The 24,665-nt window shown below is 40.5% G+C and overlaps 1 protein-coding gene across 2 annotated transcripts in view; it reads right to left on the bottom strand.

The window, feature by feature from the left end:
- The window catches only part of prkcbb (protein kinase C, beta b), a 103,219-nt gene that overhangs the window by 71,280 nt on the left and 7,274 nt on the right, over nt 1-24,665 (bottom strand). For both annotated transcript variants that reach the window (XM_084926435.1, XM_084926434.1), the window contains exon 3: nt 1,584-1,666. In XM_084926435.1, coding sequence (XP_084782561.1) covers nt 1,584-1,666 — 83 coding nt within the window. The remainder of the gene's footprint in view (nt 1-1,583; nt 1,667-24,665) is intronic.

Genomic DNA, 24,665 nt, shown 5'->3' with positions numbered 1-24,665 from the left:
GATAAGTGCCAGTAAAGCTAAGGGGACATCTAGAGAAAATAGAGAGGAGATTATAGAGATATGGAATGACATTTGAAGTTGCTAATGAAGAAAATGGCTTTTGAAAACTCAAGAGGAAAGAGAAGACCGAGAGGAGGGGAAGTAGTTTGAAAAACATGTACTCAAAATCATGTTATTATCATAAAACGAGACATTAGTTTATCAGCAGGATAACAGTAAAATAAAAAGGCTATGATGTTTACAATGCAACAGCTGCATGAATATAAGACAAATGAAAGATTTCTAAAGAATAAAAAGTTCAGTCGTCTGCCTAAACTGGCAGTTTACAGGAAATCTGAATGGATTTTTAAGGTCAAAAGAAAGAATTGTATCAGTGTCGGTCCACACAAAACATGGGCAAAGTTTTACAAATGTATTTTTGCGTCCAGCTTGGCATTTAAGGTGCATCCTGTTAAGGAAGCTATAAAAACATCAACTATTTGTGGCACTGCTGTGAGAAGGAGAGGCAGGATGGGTAAATGATAAAAAGACGAACCTCTTATTCATTGCGGAGAATTATCAGTTATACAGAACACGCTACAGGAAGCCAAACAGCGTCTCCTCTGAAGGCGGCACGCTAAGTGCGCTCGTCAGGCTGAAAGGGCACTCCAGAGGCAGGTAAAGACGTGGCTGAGGAACGTAGGGAGGGGCTTCGGTGAGGATAAAAACGGCACCCTAAGAGCGCTCTTATGAGAGACAGAGAAAAAAAAGGCAAACGTCTTGTTCCTTCGGGAGGATCGGTTGGAGACTAGATTTGCATTTTAAGAATATGAATCAGAGAAAAGACAACTCGTCAGCTCCTTGACAGAGCAGCATACCACTTAACGGCACTTCATGTTGTTAGAGCGGATAAGAAGGTGAAGAGAACGTTTAAAGAGAATTAATAATAATACGAGAGTGGCACAGCTTTTAACCTCCGACAATACTCTTTGAATTCATGTCAAAGAATGCGAACTGCTACCTGTGGCTCGTACAGATAACACCACAGAAACACTCAACCAGCAAGGAGGGGTGTTTTTAAACTTCAAAGATACTAAAAAGAGATGAAGGGAACCTCTGAGCTTCAGTTTTTTATAATATAAAACCTCTAAGAGGAAGAAAAGAAGCATAGGCGAACATAGGCAGCAGTTAGAGAACAATAGGAGCTACTTTGGGTCCATGTGGTTAAATATGAGGCCGTAATTTTCTTCGTGTAGCGTGATGAAGAGCAATTACTGTAATAAAGCGGTTATATTTGGCAGCTCCAGGTGTTACATGTCTTTTCTGGCTTTTACGGTATCACTTCTTCTGTACTTACTTAAATGTAATTACTACAGAAACTCCTGGAGGTTACGGTTGAACTGTCAAGACAGGAAAAGGAGAGTGAGAAGCGAGAAAAAGATGGAGGCTGCTCAAGCGTAACACCGGCGCCGACAGGTGACGGGGGCTCGTGAATGGAAATGTCGACGTGCTCTCTGTGCCTCTCGCTTTCGACGTGTCTTTCACTTACTTGTGCATGCTCTTGCTCTCACACAGTTTAAAATGATTCATTTATTTGTACTCACGTCTGACGCGGGCCCTTTATCAGCACCTGGGCAGGAGAAAGTGACGAACTCATGGCAACGCTTGTGAACCACGAAACAACACACTGTGAAGAGAGAAAAAGAGGAAGAGAAAGCATCAGTATTCTGTACACAGCAAAGAGATCCTGCGATCTAAAAATGTCTAAAAATCTGACATTTTTTCTTTAGCTTTGACCAGTAAACACATGCTGACTTTTATTTGCTGTTTTTAAAAACATTAACATTAGTTTCAAGCTAACTTGAAGGCTGTTCAGCCAAAATCTTAGTCTGGCACCTGTGAACGGGCTTAAATCAGCTCACATTTGGAAAAACCTCCAACATTTAAAGCTCTTCTTTAGACGTCTCTGCCTTTTGTTCTGTTCTCTATTAAGATGAACCCACACTGCTTCAATAATGTTGAGGTCCGCGGTCAGGGGAGGCCAATCCACGACTGATCTAGGTTTTCTTTTACTGCATTAAAAGTGTGTTTGGGATCATTGTCACGCTGAAAAATGAAGCAATCCGATGTTTTACAGATGTTACTGCATGGTGGGTTAAATTCTGAAGCAGAAATGCAGCCACAATCCATCACAGAGCCTCCACTGTGTTTTACACAGGCCTGCACACACTGACTGTTGTACCTCTCTCCTGAACTCTTCTGTATGATTTGAACCACATATTTCAAATTTGGGTTCATCTCTCCATTAGGGCTGGGCTATATCATACCGTTCACGGTAATACCGGCGTAATTTTGGGCAACGATAGGAAAATGAAATATCGCGATAGAATATGGGTAAAACGCGCATGCGCAGTGCCTTTGTTTACATACGCACATGAGAAGAGCGAAAGCGGATCGTTGAATGAAACGGATGAACCAGAACTGGTTTGTAAAAATGCTGCAACTTCAGTGGTGTGGAACTGGTTTAGCTTTCGTCCGTCAGATACACAACAAAGCACTATTTTTGGTAGAGCATGCTAGCGGGCCGTCGTTATTACCGTGTTGTTTGGAAAATACGGTACACCTAAAATCAATCCTTTGATTTTTCTGAAATTCGACAGTGCCCCTTATAATCCCGTGTGCCTTATGTATGAATTCTGGTTGTCTTTACTGACCTCGAAACGATTTTATGTCGTACACGGCGCTCGAAAATCTGTCAAATGTTTCAGTACGACTTTGCTAAGCTACGAAGCCGCACCACTTGATGGATTGTCGGAGCATTACGGCCATATTAGGCAGGCGTCTCGCGGAGTGATACGTACTGTGCTTCAACATAATATTACCGCATTGTGTGTGTATAACCTCTTTTTAAGTTTTGTGGATATTATACATGGTTATGCTGAGGATATGTCAGCCAATTTCCACTGGAAATGCCTTTTGGTTAAACTGTCAGCAAGGAATTTGCACTGTTACATTTTTATATAACTTTAATGCACATAAAAAACAGCTGCTTGTTTAAGTGAAAATGTATTGATGTTTTTTTGCACTAATAAAGTTGTGGAGTTGTAAAGCATTTTGTCTAGTGTCAATTATATCGTCAGTTATATCGTTATCGCAAATTTTCAAATGTATATCGTGATAAATATTATCGCCCTGCTCTACTCTCCATAAGACCTGTTACCACTGAATTTCAGTCCATTACTTGTGTCATTTGTCGTACGCCTTTCCCCCTGTTTCCCTTTCTTCAGAATTAGGCTTCGCTGAACAGTAGATGGACCAACTGATAGGCCAGATTCATCGTTCAGGTCTTGTGTCCGGTTTTTACTGGATTTTTTTCCTATTTGTTAAGCACATGACTTTCAGATTCTTTTCATCTGCTGAGAGCTTTTTTAGCCCTACCACCTCTAACCCTAACACTCATAAATTTGAGTAAGGAAATGGGAACAATTTATGTGTTTTTGCAACAGACTGCTAACACCAAAGTACCAGGGACGCAATTTAAAATTGTTTCTTTGCTAAGTTGTCTGTTATGTGTAGACTGACGACCCTGGTTAGGTGACATTTGAATGATTCACATCTAAGCATTAAGTGGCTTAACACAAAACATTCCTCTGGGAATAACCTGTACAAGGACTGGACTGAAAATGAGTGAAAAAGCAGCCAATGACCAAAGAAAAACCTTTAAAGGATCTTCAGAAAGCCTGGAGAACTTTTGCTCAAGACCACTTTTTAAAGAAATGATAAGAAAATCTGGTTTCTTGGAGGCAAAATTTAAAGAAATGACAGGTGGCTCGAGACTTTTGCACGGCACTGTAGGATTCACATAATAAATATACTCATAGCTGACGATGGCTAACACAGATTATATAACTGCACTGGGTGAACAAGTGCACTAACCATCTTTATCAAGATCAAAACATGATCCCAGGCACAGGAGTATTATCTGCATTTACTGACTCACTGACTTAATTTTTATTCAACCAAAAGCACCGATATTTTTAGCAGTAGGTTTGATAGAAGCTGAGCTGTTTTGCTGTCCCTGGGCTGTTAGAAGCAGCACTTATTTAACATAAGAAAAGCTTTAGCAGTGATAAACGTACAGTGGGATTCACACCCACACTCTCTTTATTGTCACTCCAGCACCGTTGAATCACTGTCAGCCACTCTGGATAAGAGCACCTTCTAAATGTCTTGGATGTTCTGTTAAATGTAACCTCTGCTTTATGGTACAGTATGTACAAAAATGACTTTGTATCAACATAATTTGCTATGTTTCTAAAGTTTACTGTGTCAACAAATTAAAATATCTAAAATCTAAATGTGCCATTTTACAGGGTTGAAGAGTTGCTGTTTTTTTGTTTTTTAAATAACAGGCATACACATCAACACATTTAAAAAGACCAAAGGAAAGCCTATACAATAAGAATCCAAATGTGATGAAAAGCGTAACACTTTCTGTGTTGGTAACAATCAGCGGTGCAGAAACATGTGAAAGCTTTGACGCACAGTGAGTCTGTCATTTCCCCCCTGATCAATGTCAGCTCCACTGACAGGCAAGACTAACAGAGGAAGCTAAATATATCTCACATACACAGTCCTTATGACTGTGCCCCAGAGTATATTTACATAGCGTGTATGTCAGATGGAAGATCCAGAGGCGCCCAAATACACGTTATAATAAAACAACTACTGAAACTCTATTACAGCACACTAAAATAACATATTGATTAATGAGTTAGTGTGCAGTGTTTTGTGAAACGAAGCTGTTTTCAAACCAAAAATACTACTTAAAAAAAAGCAGCCACTACTCTACTGAAGGTTTGCTTTGCTAGAGTGATTTAAAAAAAATCATGCTCATCAAATTTAAAAAAAAGATAAAATTATGTATTTCATATCCATAGTTTGTGGGGCTTTTGTTTGCCTCATTTAGCATGCATAATATGAATATGCAAATCTGCCCTTGTGCCTCCCGCTCAGCCACTTGCACGCAGGCTCCATTCTTCCTGTTCTTCCTAAGTTATCTTGCAAAATAGAAAAAGATCTGTGCTAAATGTTTAACTCAGGAGGACCTGGAACACAAATCTAGTGCTGTGCTGTTTTGGTTAAAGGAAAGAAGAAAAAAATCCCAGAACACACGAACGAACACTTGCCTTGAGCACACTGGAAAACAGCTAGTTGCTAGCAGTGTAAATTAAAACTGTCATCAGAAGCGAAGCACTTAAACGAACACTTGCCGGGACACGTGGCACACTTGCAATAACATACGTTGCTGTCAGATTGTGTAACATCATCTTTATTTTAATTGTCTCCTCCACTGTGCAGCATTTGTCTGGTTTACAGTGACACACACACACTCGCAGACACACACCTCTTGAAACAGAGATAAGAGGACATTTTCCTGCTGAGCTGATATGAAAAGAGTCCACGTCGACAACTTTGACTTGATAGCTTAATAACGTGTTGCTGGTGTTTGATCAATGTTAGCCCCATTCCCTGGCTGATGGGGTCGAGCCCTCAGGTTTGTAACGTATGTTAAGCAAGACGGAAATGCTCAGCTGCGGTGCTTATTTAATGTCCTACATATTTACTGGAACATGAAAAATACCATATTAGTGAAAGATTTTTAAAGTGTTGATTGATTAGTTGGTTTTTAAATTCATCTGTAATACTTTTGAGAACACTTTCAAATCATTAAAGCCACAATGACTGCTTCCTGTTTAGAAACAGAACTAAATTATGCTTACCACTTCATGTTATTTAAGCAAAGTCACACAAGCATGAAAAAGAAAAGCATGGCTTTGAATACAAGCGCACAGTTTTCCCTGCACTATTGTGTAATGCACAGTCTGAGTGATTGATAGATCACAACGTTTAACAAAATGATCTTTCACTGTTTCCAAAAATGTTTCTGATATTTTCAGTGTGCGTTTATCACCATGATCTCACTTACATATTTGGGGATCAGTTATCTTTGTGTCATATTCTATTTAATCCGTACCTACTGGCAAACCGTTGGTGATCAGAGTGGTTATAATTAACACAAAGGAACTTTCTCCAACACACACATAAATCATGCCCACCTCAATGGTACTTCACTCCCACGCAACATCCTCTCTTTGGTTACACCACCTACTCACTGCAATGATACTGTACCACACACACTCACACACAAAGACCACCCACTCATTCCAGTGATATCGCAGATTGAATACGCAGGGTGTGAGGGTGGAAGGATGGGAGTACAGAGAGAAATGGTGTGAGCTGTGCGCACATATTGCTTCAAGGCAACTGCTCTTTTCGAGTATTGCTACTGCCAAATCCCTAATGAAAACACACTAATGCATGCACACACATACACACATACACGCAGATCTGCCAATAAAATAGTGCTGTATGCCATTCAAGCATATGACCTTTGGGCCAAAACCAAACACCAAAAAATACTGTCAGAGCTAAAATGTGCCCCTCCTTTTCTCAATAAATCTGTTAATTAGTCATTAGTTGCTCAATTATTTACACATCCACTTAGCTGACCCGAAACACTGACAGGCAACACATGCAAGACAAAGGGCATCACCTAATCTCACAAACCCAGATCCCATTTGCTGGATTAAGAGAAGGAGGCCATCTTGAAAGGAGTCCTCCAATCAGCCAGCTGAGGGTTACCCAACTGCTGTACCACAATGCATAGGTCAAGTGCTAATTGGTTGAAAAGCTGACTTAAAAAGAAAAGGGAACCATAGACAGTAACAAAGATGGATTTAGCTTGAACTCATTAAATATTTTCCTGATGAGTATATGGATTCAGTTACTTATTTCAGGTCATACTAAATGAAACGTTATAATTTTATATATTTTGGCTTTTAAATCATCCGTGCATTTTTGCCTGCTTATCTAGGGCTGGGCTGCGGGGACAACAGCCTAAGCAGAAAAACCTAGACCTCCCTCTCCCCAGCCACCTCCTCCAGTGTAACTAGGGGAACACCGAGGCATTCCCAGCCAGCTGAGAGATGTAATCTCGCCAGACTGTCCTGGGTCAGCACCGGTGTCTCCTTCCAGTGGGACATACCCAGAATATCTGACTCGGTAAGCGCCCAGAGGAAACCTGTCAGGTGCCTGAACCACTTCAGCTGGCTTCTTTTGATGTGGAGGAGCTACATTGAGCCCCTTTGACATGACTGAACTCCTCACCTTGTCTCTAAGGGACAGTGAGAGGCCAGCCACCCTTTAGTGAAAGCTACAAGCCATTTGGTCCCTGTAAAACCACTGTAGGAGCTTGAACCACACTGCAAGCACTAAGTCGAACAGATTTCCAGTGGGTGTTGGACTCCGCCAGAGTTGCCCTTTGTCACCAGTTCTGCTCAGAATTTTCATGGACAGAATTTCTAGGTGTACCCAGGTGGCGGCAAGCTTTCACTTTAGGTGCCTCAGTATTTTATCTCTGCTTTTTGCAGATGATGTTAGCTTCATCAGGGGGGTGGCCTCCAGCTCCTCACAATCAGCACACCCAGATCTAAGCCCATGATCCTTAGCCTGAAAAGGGTACACTTGCTGCCCCAAGTGGAGCAATTTAGGCATCTCGGGATCTTGTTCACAAGTGAGGGGAGAGGAGAACAAGAGATTGACAGACGAATTGGGGCAGTGGCTGCAGTGAGGAGGCTGTATCGGTCCATTGCAGTAAAGAGAGAGCTAAGCAAAGCAAAGTTTTCAATTTACTAGTCGATCTATATCCCAATCCTCACCTGTAATCATGAGCTGTGGGCAATAACTGAAAGAATGAAATCACAGATACAACCAGCTGAAAATTTTGGCATTTTAGGACTGCGACAGCCAGTTGGTAACAAACCAAATCCAGCCAACTTGTGGGCTGGGGCCAACTTTTTGGAAGCTGACAGCTGGAACTGAGGTTCAGCTGCTCATATAAAAGTATTCCTGCCCTGTTGACCTGTTTGTTCCTATTTCCCCTCCCCCCACCATCCTCACCTTTTCTCTCTTTCTCTCATTTCTCAGGGGATGCCAAGCCCAGAAGTGATGGTACATATTTCCGGAGGTTTTCCAACCAGCAGAACCACCATCCTGCTCCTTTCCTCCATTTTGCAAGTCCCTAACACACTAAATATTTCATAAACAATCTCAGTAGATGTTGTGGTTTTTGCTAATGAAACCAAAATAAAAGATTTATTATTTTCTCAGCATTCAACAGCTGCCGCTACTGTGCAATCCTGCATGGATTAAACTGAGGGTTGTTCCCTGTCTACCTCCCTCACAAACCGTGCTTTTATCCGTCCTCCTGCTCCGCACATCTCTGCCCCCTCGGTGCCCTCTGTGCACCCACACGTGTGTAGTTGGCACCGTGCCGTGCCTTCATTATTTATCATACACGTTAAATATTCATGATATTCATCAAGAACACAGAAACACATACTACAAACAGGCATCTATCTCTCTCTTTTTTTCTCCATCTCAGTAACTCTCATTAATTTGTTACACTTCAGTTTATATTAAAGCAAAGGAAAGCACCTGCAGAGCTTTGTAGGGCATTAAGTTGCTGGTTGCAGTTAGCACCTCTTTTTTTCTTGTTATGAGTGAGAAACTGGTGGATAAAATCAGCTAAAATGGTAAATGATTTAAAGCATCCACTGCTATGCAAGTGCAAACATGTTGTCTACAATGCAAAGGTTTTCATGGGCCTTTTCCCCCAGGAGAGGGCAGGTCATTACATGCACAGTCAGCTGTCCGCAGCATGCGTTCCTTTTCCCCATCAGTAACTACTTTAACAAGAAAAAGATAGAAATACATTTATAATAACATAAGTTTGTAGGACATAAATGTTTCACTTAGAGAAAAAGCATAAAGTAAGATTTTGAGCTCTGGGTCATTTTTAATGTTGCTTGCAAACAACTGGTTAATCTAAGAAAAAATAACCACCAGATGAATCTATGATGAATTCAGTCATTAGCGTTGATTCGATTCCCTAATTGCTTTTAATGGATGTTCCGTTCTTTACATAACCACTGGAAGTAAAATGCTAAAAGTTTCATGAATCGCAAAGGAAATGAAAGCGTTCATCCCAGCAACCGCTGGGTTAGGCCGCTCACACGCAGACACAGAAACATACAAAACACACCTCTTGAAATATGTTTGTGTAACTACAGCTCTTTGACGTGTGCCACGCTGCCCTGATCCCTCCCCAACAGTCACGTGACATGATTATATAAAAGCTTATTGTCAGTCAATATCATCTTCCCATCAGGCTCTCTGTGCATCAATACGGTGCAAAAGAGGAATCAAACAGAGAGACACTGCATTAGAGTAAGACTGCATCATCTTACATGAAGAACATTTTGTGAAAGATTACTCAGAAATCTAAAAACTTTCTGAGCGCAGATAATAAATCATTTGCTCTCATACTGAAGCGAAACAAGTCGCAATTAATGTTTTCATTAGGAACACTTATTAGAGACAGCATTTACTGAGCTCTAATGCAGTCAAGCACTTTACTGTTTTTTTCAATTTTCTCATTTATACCTCTTTTTTTTTCACTTTGATTTTTTCTTCCCCTCTCCTCTCTTCATCTCTCCAACTTGCTCCGGTATATTCTGTTTATGAAATGTTGGCAGAACACCGATGTCGTACACAGCCTTTCCCTCTAATGAGCTGCCAACGTGCGTGCGCCTGTGCGTTTGTTTTGGTGTGCATGCGAGACGCAGTGACATGCAGCGATGTCCCAGATTTAGATGCTTTCAGATTCAGTATCCAGGTTCAATGCTACACCACACAGAAATCTGTAGCTACTTCTATTTATTAATCTATAGCCATAGTAGGATGTCACCTACAGCGTTTCCTGCATTGCAGACACTTACTATAAGTAATACTACCTTTATCGCTGAATTAACATGCTGAATATAGGAGATCAAGATTAACTTACTCTTTTCTGAGAATGAAAGTCTTGAATCTTGAATAATTATTTGTATATATTCGTCTGGTTTGACAATGAGCATGTTTATCTTAGTTTTCTGTGATGTAGCGAGCAGCCATAATTGCTCCCATTGATGCTGGATCTTACAGCTTTTTTTGTAATTTCTAAAATAATTATAGCAAATGATACAAGCTTTGGATATAAAACTGTCCTTTCAGCATACATGTTAGGCAAAAGTGACATAACGAGCCTATAATGACAGTACATGGTCTTCTGCTGCAACAGAGATGCTCTTCTGCACACCTTAGTTGTAATGAGTGTTTATACAAGCTCAAAGCATTCTGGCCATTCTCTTCTGACCTCTGTCATCAATGAGGCGTTCTCACCCGAAGGACTGCCGCTCACTGGATATTTTCTCTTTTTCAGATTAATCTCTGTAAGATGGCTGAACTGGAAAATACCAGTAGATTGGCAGTTCATAAAATACTCAGAAAAGCTGATCTGGCACCAACTGCCATGCCAGCCACTAAAATTCGCTGTTCTTCTGCATGCCTAAATGTACTGAGTTGCTGCAACGTGACTGCCTAATTAGATAGTTGAGTAAAGGAGCAGTTGATCAGGTGTACCAGTGAATGTATACTGACTGACTTGGCTCACTCATTTGGCTACAAAACACCTGCATCACACCTTCTCCCTGACTGCAGCCTAGCAGACCTGGCACAGTGTTTAAACAGCGTAGGGAAAGGTCTAGGCGAGCACTACTGTTGCTGTTTCTGTTTCTTGCTCTTCCTACTGTCTCAGTGAAGAGGAAACTTCCTCATGAGTGGGGGTGAAAGACTCAAAGAGGAGGCTGGTGCAACAGGAGGAAGGCAAGAAGAAGAAGAAGAGCGAGGTGATAAAGAATCGAAAGCAAGAAGAAGAAAGTCAATGATGTGAACAAAACGGAGCACCATTCACCTTGGGCACCTCCCCTCATGTCTGTGCGTGTTTGTGTGTGTAACTTCTTATATAAGGGGGAGGTGAACAGCCTACGCCAATGTATAAATATCCACGATGCCGCTGGTGGAGCAGGGAGAAGGGTCAGAGTGAGTCAGCACACCCATATCACTCCTCCTCTTTCTCTCTCTCCCTTCCGTCAATCCATCCGCTCTTCTTCTCCTCTATACTCCTCCTCCTCCATCTCTCCAGCGATCATTTTTCATCTTGTTACACAAAAACAGAGGATTTCACTTGGCAAGCGAAAATGTGACCTTGGGTTGGTCATGCTCATAAAGACAAGTAGGGGTGTAAACAAAGTAAAACAATCAATTAGACTTTCACAACAGGACCCTTTCACTAGTGCTTTTACGCAACGCTTCCCAGGAAATCTGTCAAATCCTAAAAGATCATCAAAAGGCTATATTTGTTAGATTTCAGGCGTATTTAACATCTATTCTTTTTATTTTTGCAACTTCAACAGAGCCCATCTGCTCAAGTGGTCCTTGAACACTTGCTCCTTTCATTTCACTCCTCTTAGGATGCTCCATATGTGTTTGTGGCATGTGGCTGTTTGCTGTGACTATGGCTGCATTTAGAGAGATTCTTCTCCAGCAGGAAAAATCTGCTATAAAAACAAGTCACGTGTTAACTATAAATGATTTGACAGCTTACTATAGGGGGAGTCCACTGCAAGGCAATCACTATCAGTCCTAAAGCCACAAACGGGCCACAGCTTTTGAAAAAGGGGAAGAAAGAAGCAGCGTTAACACTGTGTGACTTCAGTAGATAAGCAGAAACATGCAGCTGTCTTACGTTTCATTTACTACTCCTTGAATAGCAGATAATAAATTATGCAAAATATCAGCAGAACTATAATAGGAAGATGCTTTTTTAAAAATAATGTATTGTTTCTCGTTCAATAGCTATTCTAATATTAAATAGGAAGATAACAGAGTGACAAAACAATAAAACTGCCTTTTCAGGAGACACTACAGTCTGTCTGGCTTCTTGCGCCGCTCGATTTCAGTTTCAGCTCTGTGCCAGCGCTGTAAAAGTTTTGGCACAGAGTGATTTCACGTGGTCCAGCTAACACCTCCACCCTTATCCTCTCTCTCTCTGTGTCTCTCATCTGCTCCGTCTCTAGCTCATTCACTGCATTCCCTTTCTTTCATTCACTCCATCTCCTCCTCTTGATTTCTGGCTTTTCACTCTCCTTCTTTTCCCCCTTTTATCCCAGGCTCTGCTTCATTCATCCTTCTCTTTATCCTGTCACCCAATTCCATCCCCTACTCCCTCGATCACATTTTTCAGCAAGTTGGCTCGCCTCCACCTTGCGGTTAATATATTTGCTTTTTAATCACATACATGCAACTGCAAACTTTCAGATCTGGGAGCTTCCTAGTGTTTGTGCAGTCTGCAGCTGAGCCACTGCTGTGTGGGCGTTACGTAGGTGTCTTGCTTTTTGTGCACCTTGATAGAGCTTGTTAAGATGGGGGAAGCATACGTTTCCATGTGTATCAGTTTCTTCTAATGGGTGTAACACTGATGGTGTAAGTAGGCCTGCGTGCAATGCATATATTAGTACCAATAACCTAAAAGAAATCGAGTATGTAAAAACAATTTACTTAAACGATGAAACATAAGTTTGGATTAAAAATATATTGTCAAGAAGATGTGCTGAATAGCTGCACGGCACAGTAAAAAACACTGACATTTGCACTGTTAATCTCTGCACCAACACTTGTTGTCTCTTCTCGCTCCCTGTTTGTGTGCACATGGAGGGCTCTTCGTGTCCTCTCACTGCAGAAGTACATCTACCTCCGCATCTGCTGAGCATGTCCAGTCGACACACACACACACACACACACACACACAGAGACACACACCGGTAACCCTGTAATCTCCTGTACTGTACATCAACTTTTCTTCACTATGCTTCACTCTCCTGCCCTCATCTTTCACTCACTCCACCCTTCACTGCCACTCTCTCTCCCTCTCTCTCTTAACTCCCCCGCAAACAGTACCTGCTGTTTTCGGCCAGACAGCAAGAAAATAACTGCGGGTAGGAAAGAAAAAGCAGAGAAACTGAACGCTCGAGTGTATACAGTGTGGGTTCTTTACATTAGACATCCCTGTATTTAGAGCAGGCATGCAGTTTTACCTGATCTGAGGTTACTCATTAACAGAGAGAGAGATAATATGAAGAGGATGAGGGAGAAAGAGTGGGTGAGAGAGGACATCGAGGTGAGAGTGGAGAGCCGATGAACAGCTTTGAATACCAAATAATACATGAAATACAAGTACATGTGCCAGCACTGATTACAGAATGAAACACAAAATTCAGACTGATACGGACAGCAATTTGATTTGTTAATGTGACTTCAACAAATGAACTGATGATAGCCAATCATGTTGTTGACATACAGAGCTAAACTCAGTCCAGAGGGCTGTGCTAAAGCGTGAGATTAAAGTCCTAGAGTTTTCTGTGTCCTGGCTAAATCACCGTGGTAACTTCATGGGAACATATTTACTATAGGTTTGTATTTTCTAAGAAGTTTGTGTTTTTATTCCATTTTGACTTTTTGTTTTTAATTCAGCTTAGTTATTTTTTTCTTTAGTTTCAGTTTATTTTAATTATTAACATATGGAGGGGCAGGATTAAGGAAAATTAGAAGTTTGTTATCCTCGATGGTTATCTGCTGCTTAGTCTGTTTTACACTGCAACAACTAGAACACAAAAAAACTCTCTAAGAAACCTGATCAATCAGTCAAATTCATTTCACTTTCACCTGTTGACAATCTAAAGCACTCTCCACATCCCCTTCAACAGGCTGTGGGACAGTAACCTTTTATTTTTACAGTAAATGCATCCAGTTTCAAGTTTCAGAGCTCCAAAGTGCACGATAAAAATAAACAGCAGCACAGAGAGAGCACTCAGCAATAAAATAATTAACTTGAAATAAAATGTTCATTTTACCGCTCTGTGTGCTGATCTAATCCTATTTGCAATACTGTTGCATTTTATTGTTAAGTGTTTTTATCTTCTTTATAGATTTTTATCATCATCATCTGTTGACGGTACCATCATCTGATAACATCTCTGTTTGGAGTCAGCTGCACTTACAGGGATCATTTTGTGTGGAAGAAGAGTCACTTGACCTGTAAAAAGCCTGCCTTATCAGAGAAAGTTGCTAAACATGATTGTAATACCTGTCATCTCCAACTGAGGCTTTAGCTTTTGCAGACCCAGCTAATGCAAAGAAACCCTGGCTGTGCCGAACTCCCTTCGTAGTATACAAGTGGAGGAAATATGGCAGAAATATTGTGGACCTGTTGTGAACTCTACCACTACATCTCCAGCTTAGAGCTACAATATGATTGATCTGACTGACATTATAATGCTACAGTGCTACAAAGCTATAATTCACTCAGTAAAAGCTTTTCGCTGTATATCTATGGTACGCTATACGTGATCACATGATCACACACAGTGTCAGTTTTAACTCAGAGTGGATTGCATCCACTAGTAATTTGCAACATAACTCTCCTTAACTTATTAATACACACAACCTGATAGATAAGGGCTTAAAGAACTACACATAACCCCTGACACAACCACTGATGTTTGGTATTTTCAATGAAAAAGGCAAGCTCTCCAATTAAAACCATATAGGTGTAAAGTATCTATCGTCATGGTTATAATAATAACCATGAAGATAGGTTATTATAGGTAGGTATATATATATATATATATATATATATATATATATATATATATATATATATATATATATATATATATATATATATATATATATATATATATATATATATATATATATATATATATATATATATATATGAGAGAGAGAGAGAGAGAGAGAGAGAGAGAGAGAGAGAGAGAGAGAGATACACACTTATCACATGACCATGAAACTGTTGTCATTTTGGAGAATTTGTTGAAATAACTGATGCTGTCTTACATAATTGAGTCCACAAAGTATATCTAATGCTTGCTCAAACAACCTCCGAGGTTATTATTTATTGGAGGATGTTCTGGCGATGCGCAGCACTACCTAAGAACGAGTAGCTGCTTGCTCAGTATTTTCACATACGACTGCTCTCTGCCAAAAAGAGAGACGAGATAAGAGAGTTAGCAATCAGGAAATTTTCTTAATTTTGAGAACCTGGATCTTCACGACATAAATCATAGTTGCTGATACAGGCAGATAATGTCATGTCCACCTGCTTATTTACACAGCATTATGCAGCAATCTGTACAGCAGAGTAGCAGGCGGGCAATCACTGAAAAATAAGGACATATTTGGTCTGTGATGATTAAGACCAGCCACATACGTCCGGGTGGTGTGAAAGCAACTTAAGATATTAAGGAAAATGTTATGTTGTACCTATGTTTTATCATCCAAAAAAGGTCACCTTTTCCAAAGAAGTGAAAATGTGAAAGAAAGATACATGGCTGGCATCCAGATAAAATGTCATCCTATTCCTCTTCACCTCAAGCCTCACCTCCTGAACTGAAGTTTGGGTTCTAACACAAAAAAAACATGCATATTTAGTCCCAGCTAAAGAAATAACAACAGCTGGTTATAGGCTAATTTAATGCTATGTAACATTAGGCTTAAATGCCCTAACAATACCACTTTCCCACTAGTAAACTGTTTGGTTACATTCTCACATCATATGAGAGTTTATTCACTAAGTGTCAGAGTCCAACAGCGTTATTCACTTCAAAGCTGGTTTCACTAACAGCAGCTAACAGAGGCTAACAGCAGCTAATACAGGCTAACAGAGGCTAACAGCAGCTAACAGCAGCTGCTGTTACAGCCAGAGAAAATAGACGTGGACACCAGCTGAGCAAAGTTTTCTGGTTCTGTTTTGTTATCAGCTGAAGTTAACAGCGGACAGACAGCCTCTAACTCTGGATTATTAAATTGGGAAGGCTACGAAAACAAAATTAAGTTGACTGCAGTCGGTGGTGGTAATAGTGAGATTTTACACACTATACTTTTAAGGTAGATTAGAGAGCAACAGTACGATGTTGTTTTGATGTAGTTGTCAGTGCTACTATTCAGAAAGCCCAAAAACAACAGCTAGAAAAGTAGGATTCAGCAAAAGTAGAATTTGTGCTATGTGAGCGTTTAGCTAACAGGTAGAATATGTAGCACAAAGAAAACAAGAGCTTGTGTGTGTGTGTGTGTGTATGTATGCTTGCTTGTGTAACTGCGCAATTTGGAGGGCAACAGAGCAGGAGCTACACAAAACATACACATATTTTGACAACAAAGAAATTTAGCAATAATTATAGCCAAGACCGCAAACAAAAAACTCAATGACACATACTTGAATATCACTTGTTTTGTCCTTCTTTCTCTTTCTCCCTCTCACTGTCAAACTCAAATTTGAATGTCTCTTGATGGCGTGACAAGAAAATTGCCATTATGGTTATACAGAGGTTGTTTACATTCATCTGCAAAGAGTACATGAAATAAAGCGATAATGCTAAATTGACACTAGCGTAGGTGGACGATATTTAAAAGAAAGAGGCTCTGTCATTAAGTGACAGCCCATAAAGTCACAAACTTAGGTGGTCGGTGAACAATGAGGAAGCTAATAGGGACAGAGTGAAAGAAGAAGATTGTTGAAGTTAAATCAGAGAGAGGGGGAGAGGAGAAAGGGACACGTGTCAGATGAGGGAGACAAAGTGACAGATGTGAGGGGAGAGTGGCACAAAAGGACAAAGTCAAATAAGGAAACGGAAAGAAAGATGGAGGAAGAGGCATAAAAAGAGGTCTGGGATAACTGCTCTCCTGTCGGCTTGTGCCCCTGTTGCTAGGTTACCATCCGTAGATGAATGGGTTAAAGCATCTCAGGAGCGACAGTGACATAGTTTAGCTGATCTCCATCAGCACATACACACACAAAAAATGGAGCAACTGTGTGTAACCCTAGATTTAGATTTAGATTTTGCCACTGCAGATCTGCATGCAAACAAACTCACATCAAGAAGATAAACACACCACAGACAGAAAGTCCAAACTTGGACTGAGCGAAACCTGTGCCAAGTCTGGGAACGCATGTGTTCAGATTTTTTTCACTGCCAGAGATGCTTATAGGATAAACACACGATGGAGTCACTAAAAACCATAACGTACCACAATCTTAACAACGTTCCCGTGAAACAAACCTTCCAGTAACATCGTGAAACTTAGACTATCTGAATATTTTGACAAGGTTTTTCCAGCGAAACGGTCTCCGCACATGCACTTTGTGGTAAAAAAAAAAAAGCCACGACTAAAAGCTGATCCACTACAAAAGCCCGTGCAAACAGAAGGAGAGCCACATTTGCACAAATGTTTAAGCAGACGTCAATATACAATATTAAACTGTAACATCTCCATTAGGGAAAATAGATATGTGTAAACACAATAAACAGAAACAGAAAAAATACATAAAGAAAATAAGTGTAGTTTTAATAATAATAAGAAGAATACAAATGCTAATGAAACAGTGCAAAGAATAAATATAGTTCCTAGCATTTGCCTTTTAGGTTTATCTTTTCTTCTTTAGTTATATGTGATATAGTGTGGATGATTGTCCTATTTTTCCCATGCTGCATGCAGTATTGCGACATACTATGAGAACACTGCCATTCCCACTCCTAATAATATCACAAATAACAAGAAGCACTCAGAGAGCACAAACTCCACCGAGGCAGCTCACTCTCTCTCAGTATTTACTTTTACGGGAATAGGATTATATTTTGAATATTTAATTCGTTTTGTTTGTTCTTTTTAAATGTACTTTAAGTAGTGCAGTACAAATCACATAAGCAAGACAGATGTTTACTTTGATTGCATAAACACTATGTAGGAGCAGGTAATGGATATTCTGTACTGATTTATAAATAACTAGACATGAATAACTTCAGCTTATTACCAAATATTATACTACAGTATATTTCTAACTAACTAAGCAGCTCATTCTTTTTCTCTGACACTTGAAAAACACATTTTGTGGTGAACTTGAAAAAAATGTCACTGTGGGATTAGAGGTCAAATGTGACATGATCTTTTATCAAAGTTTGACCCTATTTGACCTTAAAGAGGAGCGCAGAGGTCCCGGGTAAGATCATATTAAGAATCGCCACAAATCTTTCCCTATATGCCTATATGTTGTCAGTATAGGATTATTATCACCTTGACCTTCAGATCAGTCTGTTGACCTTGAAAGGAGGGGTCAGAGGTCAAATAGACAATATGCACCAAACTTGTAAGGATCACAGTTTCTAAATTTTGAGGCTTTTGTCAACTTTTGACCAATAAATCATGAACTTGACCTTGAAGACCTTTGTGGATGTGAGCCACCTACACCGCTGGTCGACTTAATAAGAAGAAGAATACACAATTCCTACTATTTGCCTTTTTAGGAACATCTCTTCTTGTGTTCTACATGATATGTTGGATCATTTTCATGTCTTTCAAGTACTGCATCATCCTACAGCTGTATTGAGACACCACAGTATCATGTGTAACATACTGCGTTAGCACTGTATCATAAAACTGCCCTTCCTTCCCTTCATTCATTCATATCCTAATGATATAAATAATTAATGTGATTGCTCCTTTTTTCTCTTTCTGCAGTTGTTTTCACACTCGCCAATCTTTAAACTGATATTTTGAGTGCAAATAATTGGCTGAAAAAGATACAAAACACAGAAAACAAGCTTAAATATTCATATGTCCTAATATTATCCTTCTATAGCTTTTGCAGTAATACTCTTAATATTATGAAGTGTAACTGACAAACAGCATGGACTCTGAACATTACTCATCCCTTATTTTTTGTTTTAATTTTCTAATTCCAGTTCGTCTCGCACCCCTGTCAGTTTCACTTCCTCATTTTGTTTGTTTTCCTGACAGTTTTTTATAACACCTGCTTTCAATTAGCCTGCCAGTCTCTCCTCTACCTGATGTGTAGCTCTTCCTGTTTGCCACACTGGCTTGGTCCTTCCCAGTCAAGCGCTCCAGCATTTTGTTTATCTTTCTTCTTTTCCCCCATTTGACCATTGCCTACTATTTTTTTTTACTCTGTCTTTTGCATGCTTCTTTGCTTTGCTTGTCCAGGATTTTGGACCTCATTCTCTATTTTTCCTGAGTCTTTTTTCCTGTCCTGAGTCAAAAAACAAAAACAAAAACCAAATTATATCATACTTTCCTCAGTTTTGCAACAAAACCATCATGCAGTTGCATCCCTTTTCAAAGAAAGTCTTTCAAACCCACAATAGAAGCACAGCAGCTTCTCTTCCCCAGCAGTTAGTAATCCAGGTGGGCTATCACACCTACACACCATGACTCATGTTTTAGACATTTAGCTCATCTCATCATCATCACCAATTTGCCCTGAATGCAATAGATCGAGTTCAATTCGTAGATCACCTACGCTCCAGTCAGGCAACAATGAGCGATGCAAAGGTGCCGTGACAGTGATCATGTAGGAGACAAGTGTTGGGAGAGTCAGTCGTTTAAAAAGACGAGCCAAGGACTTTGAGTTTTGTGGTGGCAGTAAATTGGGTGGAAAGACTTAGCAAACACATTTGTGTTACAGCAATAAGAGCATGCTTAACTTTTATTTGATCAGTCGCCTGTAAAATCATGTTCAGGTAGCACGCATGACAGAAGGATTCACTCCAAGGTGATGCTGAAGCATAACTCCAATACAACCATTCATCCTTATGTGCTTTTGTAAATCTCCACACAGGAAGAAGCTGACCTGATTGAGCATGTTTAGAAAGTCCACAATTTACATTAATAAAGGATTAATAAAGGTTCCCCTTTTCAATGTCCAAGTGCCAGTCACCACAGGACAACCTAAAGAGAGCCAATGTCCCAGTGGGTCAGAGCTACTCTGATGGCACAAGAAACCTCTATCCACTTTTAGGCATATGGTTATAATGTTCTATGCATGCTAACATTGTGCTAGCACACATTTCAGATGACGCTGATGAGCTGATTAGATTTTTGTCTGACATTTACTTATAAAACGACAACAAAAGGAAAACTGCACCAGGTGACACTAAAGGAAGAACTGTGGTGCCAAAGGTCAAAGGTCACGCAGGAGGCAGGGACACCAAATTTCAGTACTTTATTAAATAAATTAAATACTGTGGAAATACTACAAATAACAGAGCTCATGTCATACACAGCCATTCTGAGATGACGTCAGATTAGCAAAAGGTTTAACTGAAAAACCATCTAACACACTAATGTTCACAAAGCTACCTCCTAATTCAAAGCAAGCTAGAAAAAACCTGATATCTACCTGGTGATTGAGTTGAATTTTTTCACATTCGGCAACCAATTGCACCTTGTGTTGACTACATGGTTGCCCCGAGCCTGAATGTATTGCTCACTCACAACCATTTTTGATTGCAATGTGATTGCAACCTTTCTGCAGTCACTCTCAGAGAGCTTGTTAGAGGTTTGCAAATAATTATTGTCTAATTTCTAAATGCACATCAGTCTGAATAAGTCTTTGTCAATGAGCACAACTCCAGGAGGCTTGACTCAACAGGCTGCCAACTGGTTGTACTGGTTATATTCTTACAGAGCAGAAAAGTTGTTCAGCATATCGCAAAAACTGCAGTTAAAAATTAACAGTAATATTGTTAGAAATTGCAGTAATATTGTATTGTGAGTGATATTTCATGATAACATCATATCGTGGAGTGTTCGGTGATTCCCACCTCTAGTAACCACCACAAAAGTGCTGCAATGTCTCCATGAAGCTGCTTTGTTTTGCAAATCTAAAGAGGAAGGATCTAAATTTGGGTACTGTGTACACACTGCCCAGTCTCTTTTTTTGTTTAAGATGTCAAACAAGACTGACCCACATGGACTGTCTGGTTTGCCCTGATATGGCTCCAAGGTGTCACCGTGGCAACGGGTGTAGAATTGCCGCAAATGTCAGCAGCAAGGACAACCAAGCCCTGAAGGAGATCGTCTGTCAATGTGTAACTGAAAGTGAGTACGAGCACACACAGACACACACACTAATACAAACAAACACACTCTCAGTGATCAGAGACTTGATGTGTGAAAGTGGATCAGAGCAAAAGGAGCTAGTCCTCAGTGGCAAGTAAAATTAGACTTTGTTTCACACACGCACACACACAGACACGCACACCTGTCGAATAACATGTGCACTCACAGAGATACAGCAGATAGCCACCTCTGACGGGCTGATGAAAAACCGCAATTTTAAGCTCAGCTTCTTGACTTTCTCTCTTATTCTGTACATAAACCTGAACACGCAGTGGTACACACACACGCTGACATGAAACACACTCTCAGATATGTTCACACATTGGTAGATGTGCGCGTGCACACACACACACACACACGCACATGTCGGTTCTTTAATGTGCTCAACTTTAAAACTGAGAAGAGGAAGTCATGGGAGGAAACATACTGGGTGTTACAGTGAAATGACTACGTGAGAACACTTACTACAAACATAGTCTTAGGGTGCAAGTTACCAAACTGCATGTGAAAAACTGAAACTAAAAATTTCAAACAGCAACTTAAAAAGACTTTAGCCTCTGTGCATTTCTTGTGTTCAAATGTAAACATCTGAGCAGCACTACTCCTCTTAAAGTCAATAAATGTTGATATGATTATGACAACACACGTATAACCACTTGGTGAATTCACTTTTTCAACATGTTTTCTGTTCCTGTATTTACATTTACACCTATGTTGGACACAAACGCTTTATTCTCGGAAGTCAAATAAATTCAGTAGTAGAACAAAATTCGATAAAATAAAATAAAAATAAAAAACAGCAGCATCTTCTCCACTAGTAATAAGCCGAGTGAGACTTCCCACCTAAAACATATGATTCATACTATGTTGCAGTGTGCCATGGGCTTAAGCTTTTTAGGAAGCAAGCTTGTTGTGTTTGAATAACACGGGGGAATGATGGAGAAATCAATGCACTATAATGCTGCAATATTTTTGGCCCTATCAATAAGTCGACTGTGGCTCGCTTTCAGAGCTATACCCACTACAGAGGCATGGCACAAGAGCCCGCACAATAGTGTTATATAACAGGAAACTCTTGAAAATGGTACGCGTCTTTTACGCTCGATCACTTCATTCCGCTATCTCGACAAAAACACCTCGGCCTCTGTCGCTTTTTAAACCTTACCTTTATTCTGCTGATTTCCACCGTTCTCCCTTCACACTCCCACGCGTTCAGCCCTCCCTCCTCTTCCAACCCCTTTTCACCACTTCCCCCATCCATCCATCCATCCATCCATCCACCTATCCATCCATTCATCCATCCTATTTGTTGGTACTCTCAGTGGAACACTTTTGCTATTTATAAAAGCATCAAAGCCCACAGCTTCCAGCACACAGCCACTTGAGAGAAGAAGGGGAGATAGAGAAAGAGGTGGGGGGTAGAGAGGGAGGACTAGTAGACACAAGGAGCAACACGGGCAAAGAAGGACCACGGAAAGGTAGAGATATGTGTAAGTAGGGGAGGAATAAAAATGAATGCACAGGATGTGAGTTAGAGAGGAAAGACCTGTAGGTGAAAAGAAAATGTTGGTGTCTACAGGGCTTAAAGGAGGAAAAAACAGCACACTGGATTACAGATGTTCTTAACCACTTTCGTTCATCCAGGATCTCAGTGATCTCACCATCAACGTGACGCGTGCGCACCCGTGTCCGTGCATGAAAACCCAGTGTTTTTATATGTGCGCGTGTGTGCATATGTGTGTGTGTCTGTGTGTAGGAGGCAGGTTGCAGATCCCGAGACCTCCCACCCACACAGGTTGGAGTTGCAGAAGCACCTGAGCTGCATTCGCCATAGCCGACAGACACTGGTGTTTGCAAATATTCACTAAGTCATTTGAACCTGAACAGACTCATGAAAAGCCAGAAGACGTATTATGTGATTCCAGAAGAACTGCGGGCACCGTGCCCAACAACAGCTTTATGGTAGATATCCAGAGACCACTCGGTTAAACTCGCGCACAAAAGACGGCATGAGTCAAAGGGAAGCTTGAATAGAGCCCTTGAATGGTGCTTTTTATATACATTTTTTTCCCCGTTTGAAGAGCGCTAATAGCTGCAGCAAACAACACCTTTATGGGCTTGTTTTAAGTGCAATCTACACTCTGTGCCTACACCATTTCATCTTCCCTCTCTCTCTCTCTCACCTCTTTTCTACCTCTTCTTCCCTGTCCATTATCTTCTCCGCCTGGCAAAAAATATCTCCCACCTATCTGCTGGAGTGTCATTCCAGCATACCTTTTTCTCTCATTTTCAACCATTTGCGCTGGTTTAATTTATTCCACTTTTTTTTTAGAGTAGATTAGTGCAGAACCAGACCATTTTACTTCTGTGCAGTTCTCTTTATTCAGAGCAGATTCTTTCAAATCAAACGCACACAAAAAACCTCAGTTTTGACTTAATGATATCATCGGCAACACCAATAGCACATTAGTGTGTGTATCCAGGCGTCACACTGCAAAATGATTACATACGGGATGCTAAATATAAACATTAAATAAATTATGCAGAACTTGGCGTGCGTCTCCTCTATATCTGTGCTAATTTATCCTTCCTCTATCTTTATAAATTCCTCTTTCTTTTGGCCTTAGCTTCATGTCTTCAAGTGAGTACGGTATATTCTTGATAGGTTTCATTATTACAAAAACTGAAGGATAACTAAATATTTCATACTTTTTCCCCCCTGCACTTGATATGAGCCACTCAGAAGAAAACACACAGTCCTCCTCTCCTTCCTACGCCCTTCCCACTCACTGTCTCCCCCTTTCCTGACTCCTTCTCTTCCCTCTATGAATTCCACCCCCACTTCTTCATTATGCCTTTCTTTGCTTCTGCCTCCACCCTTCTCATCTCATCATGCTCATCTTCCATCCTTTCAGCCGTTTTCTCTGTTCTCCATCTAATTCTCTGTCTTTCCCTCCTTATTCCCCTAGTTGCAATGTTTACCACACTTCCTGCCACTCACTGTCCCTTCCACCCCTCTCGAGCTCTCTAAAGGGATAATTTGTCCATTAAGTCTGTGAGGAAACAGTGGAAGATACTCAACAGCCTGTTACAAACTGAAACCCTACTCATTATTAACATGCTCATTTAGGAACACGTGTAGACACACACACACACACACACACACAAGCAGAAACCAATCACGTGGAAGCATTAGCACAGGCACAGTTTTGCACAAGCAGCCATTAAGGAAATAAGTGCTCACCAGCTTATTAAATGGAACACGAGGCACGTGCATGCACACTCACTCCCGACTCAAAGAAGTAGGGAATACGCTCAAAAATCGCACAAATGTGGAAGCGCGCTTCTTAGAAATACCACATTGCATAACACAAGCTGCTGCTGCCCTTTGAATCCCACAGTCTCTCTAGTGTATGGACAACAAAACGGCAGAATCCCACTGAGGCATTACAGTTTATTGTTTACAGCAGCAACACTACCGAGGCAGTCAGCTGCTCCAACCCGCAACACTTGATACTGAGACGCACAAAATGCAAAACAGAACCAGCCTCTTTATTCATGTGTGCAGTAATATTAGCTGCAATTCCAACAGATGGGAGTGCCTTGGTGTTTAATTCTTTATTAATAGTCATAGGAAAAAAGCAAAAAACAAACAAACAAGAATTAAAAAATACTGTACACTCTATTTG

This window comes from Perissodus microlepis, chromosome 4 (genome assembly GCF_051167445.1).
Source record: "Perissodus microlepis isolate ML-2025 ecotype Zambia chromosome 4, ASM5116744v1, whole genome shotgun sequence".
NCBI classification, from domain to species: domain Eukaryota; kingdom Metazoa; phylum Chordata; class Actinopteri; order Cichliformes; family Cichlidae; genus Perissodus; species Perissodus microlepis.
Note: the sequence above shows the minus strand (reverse complement) of the source record. Positions and strands in the feature narration are given on the sequence as shown.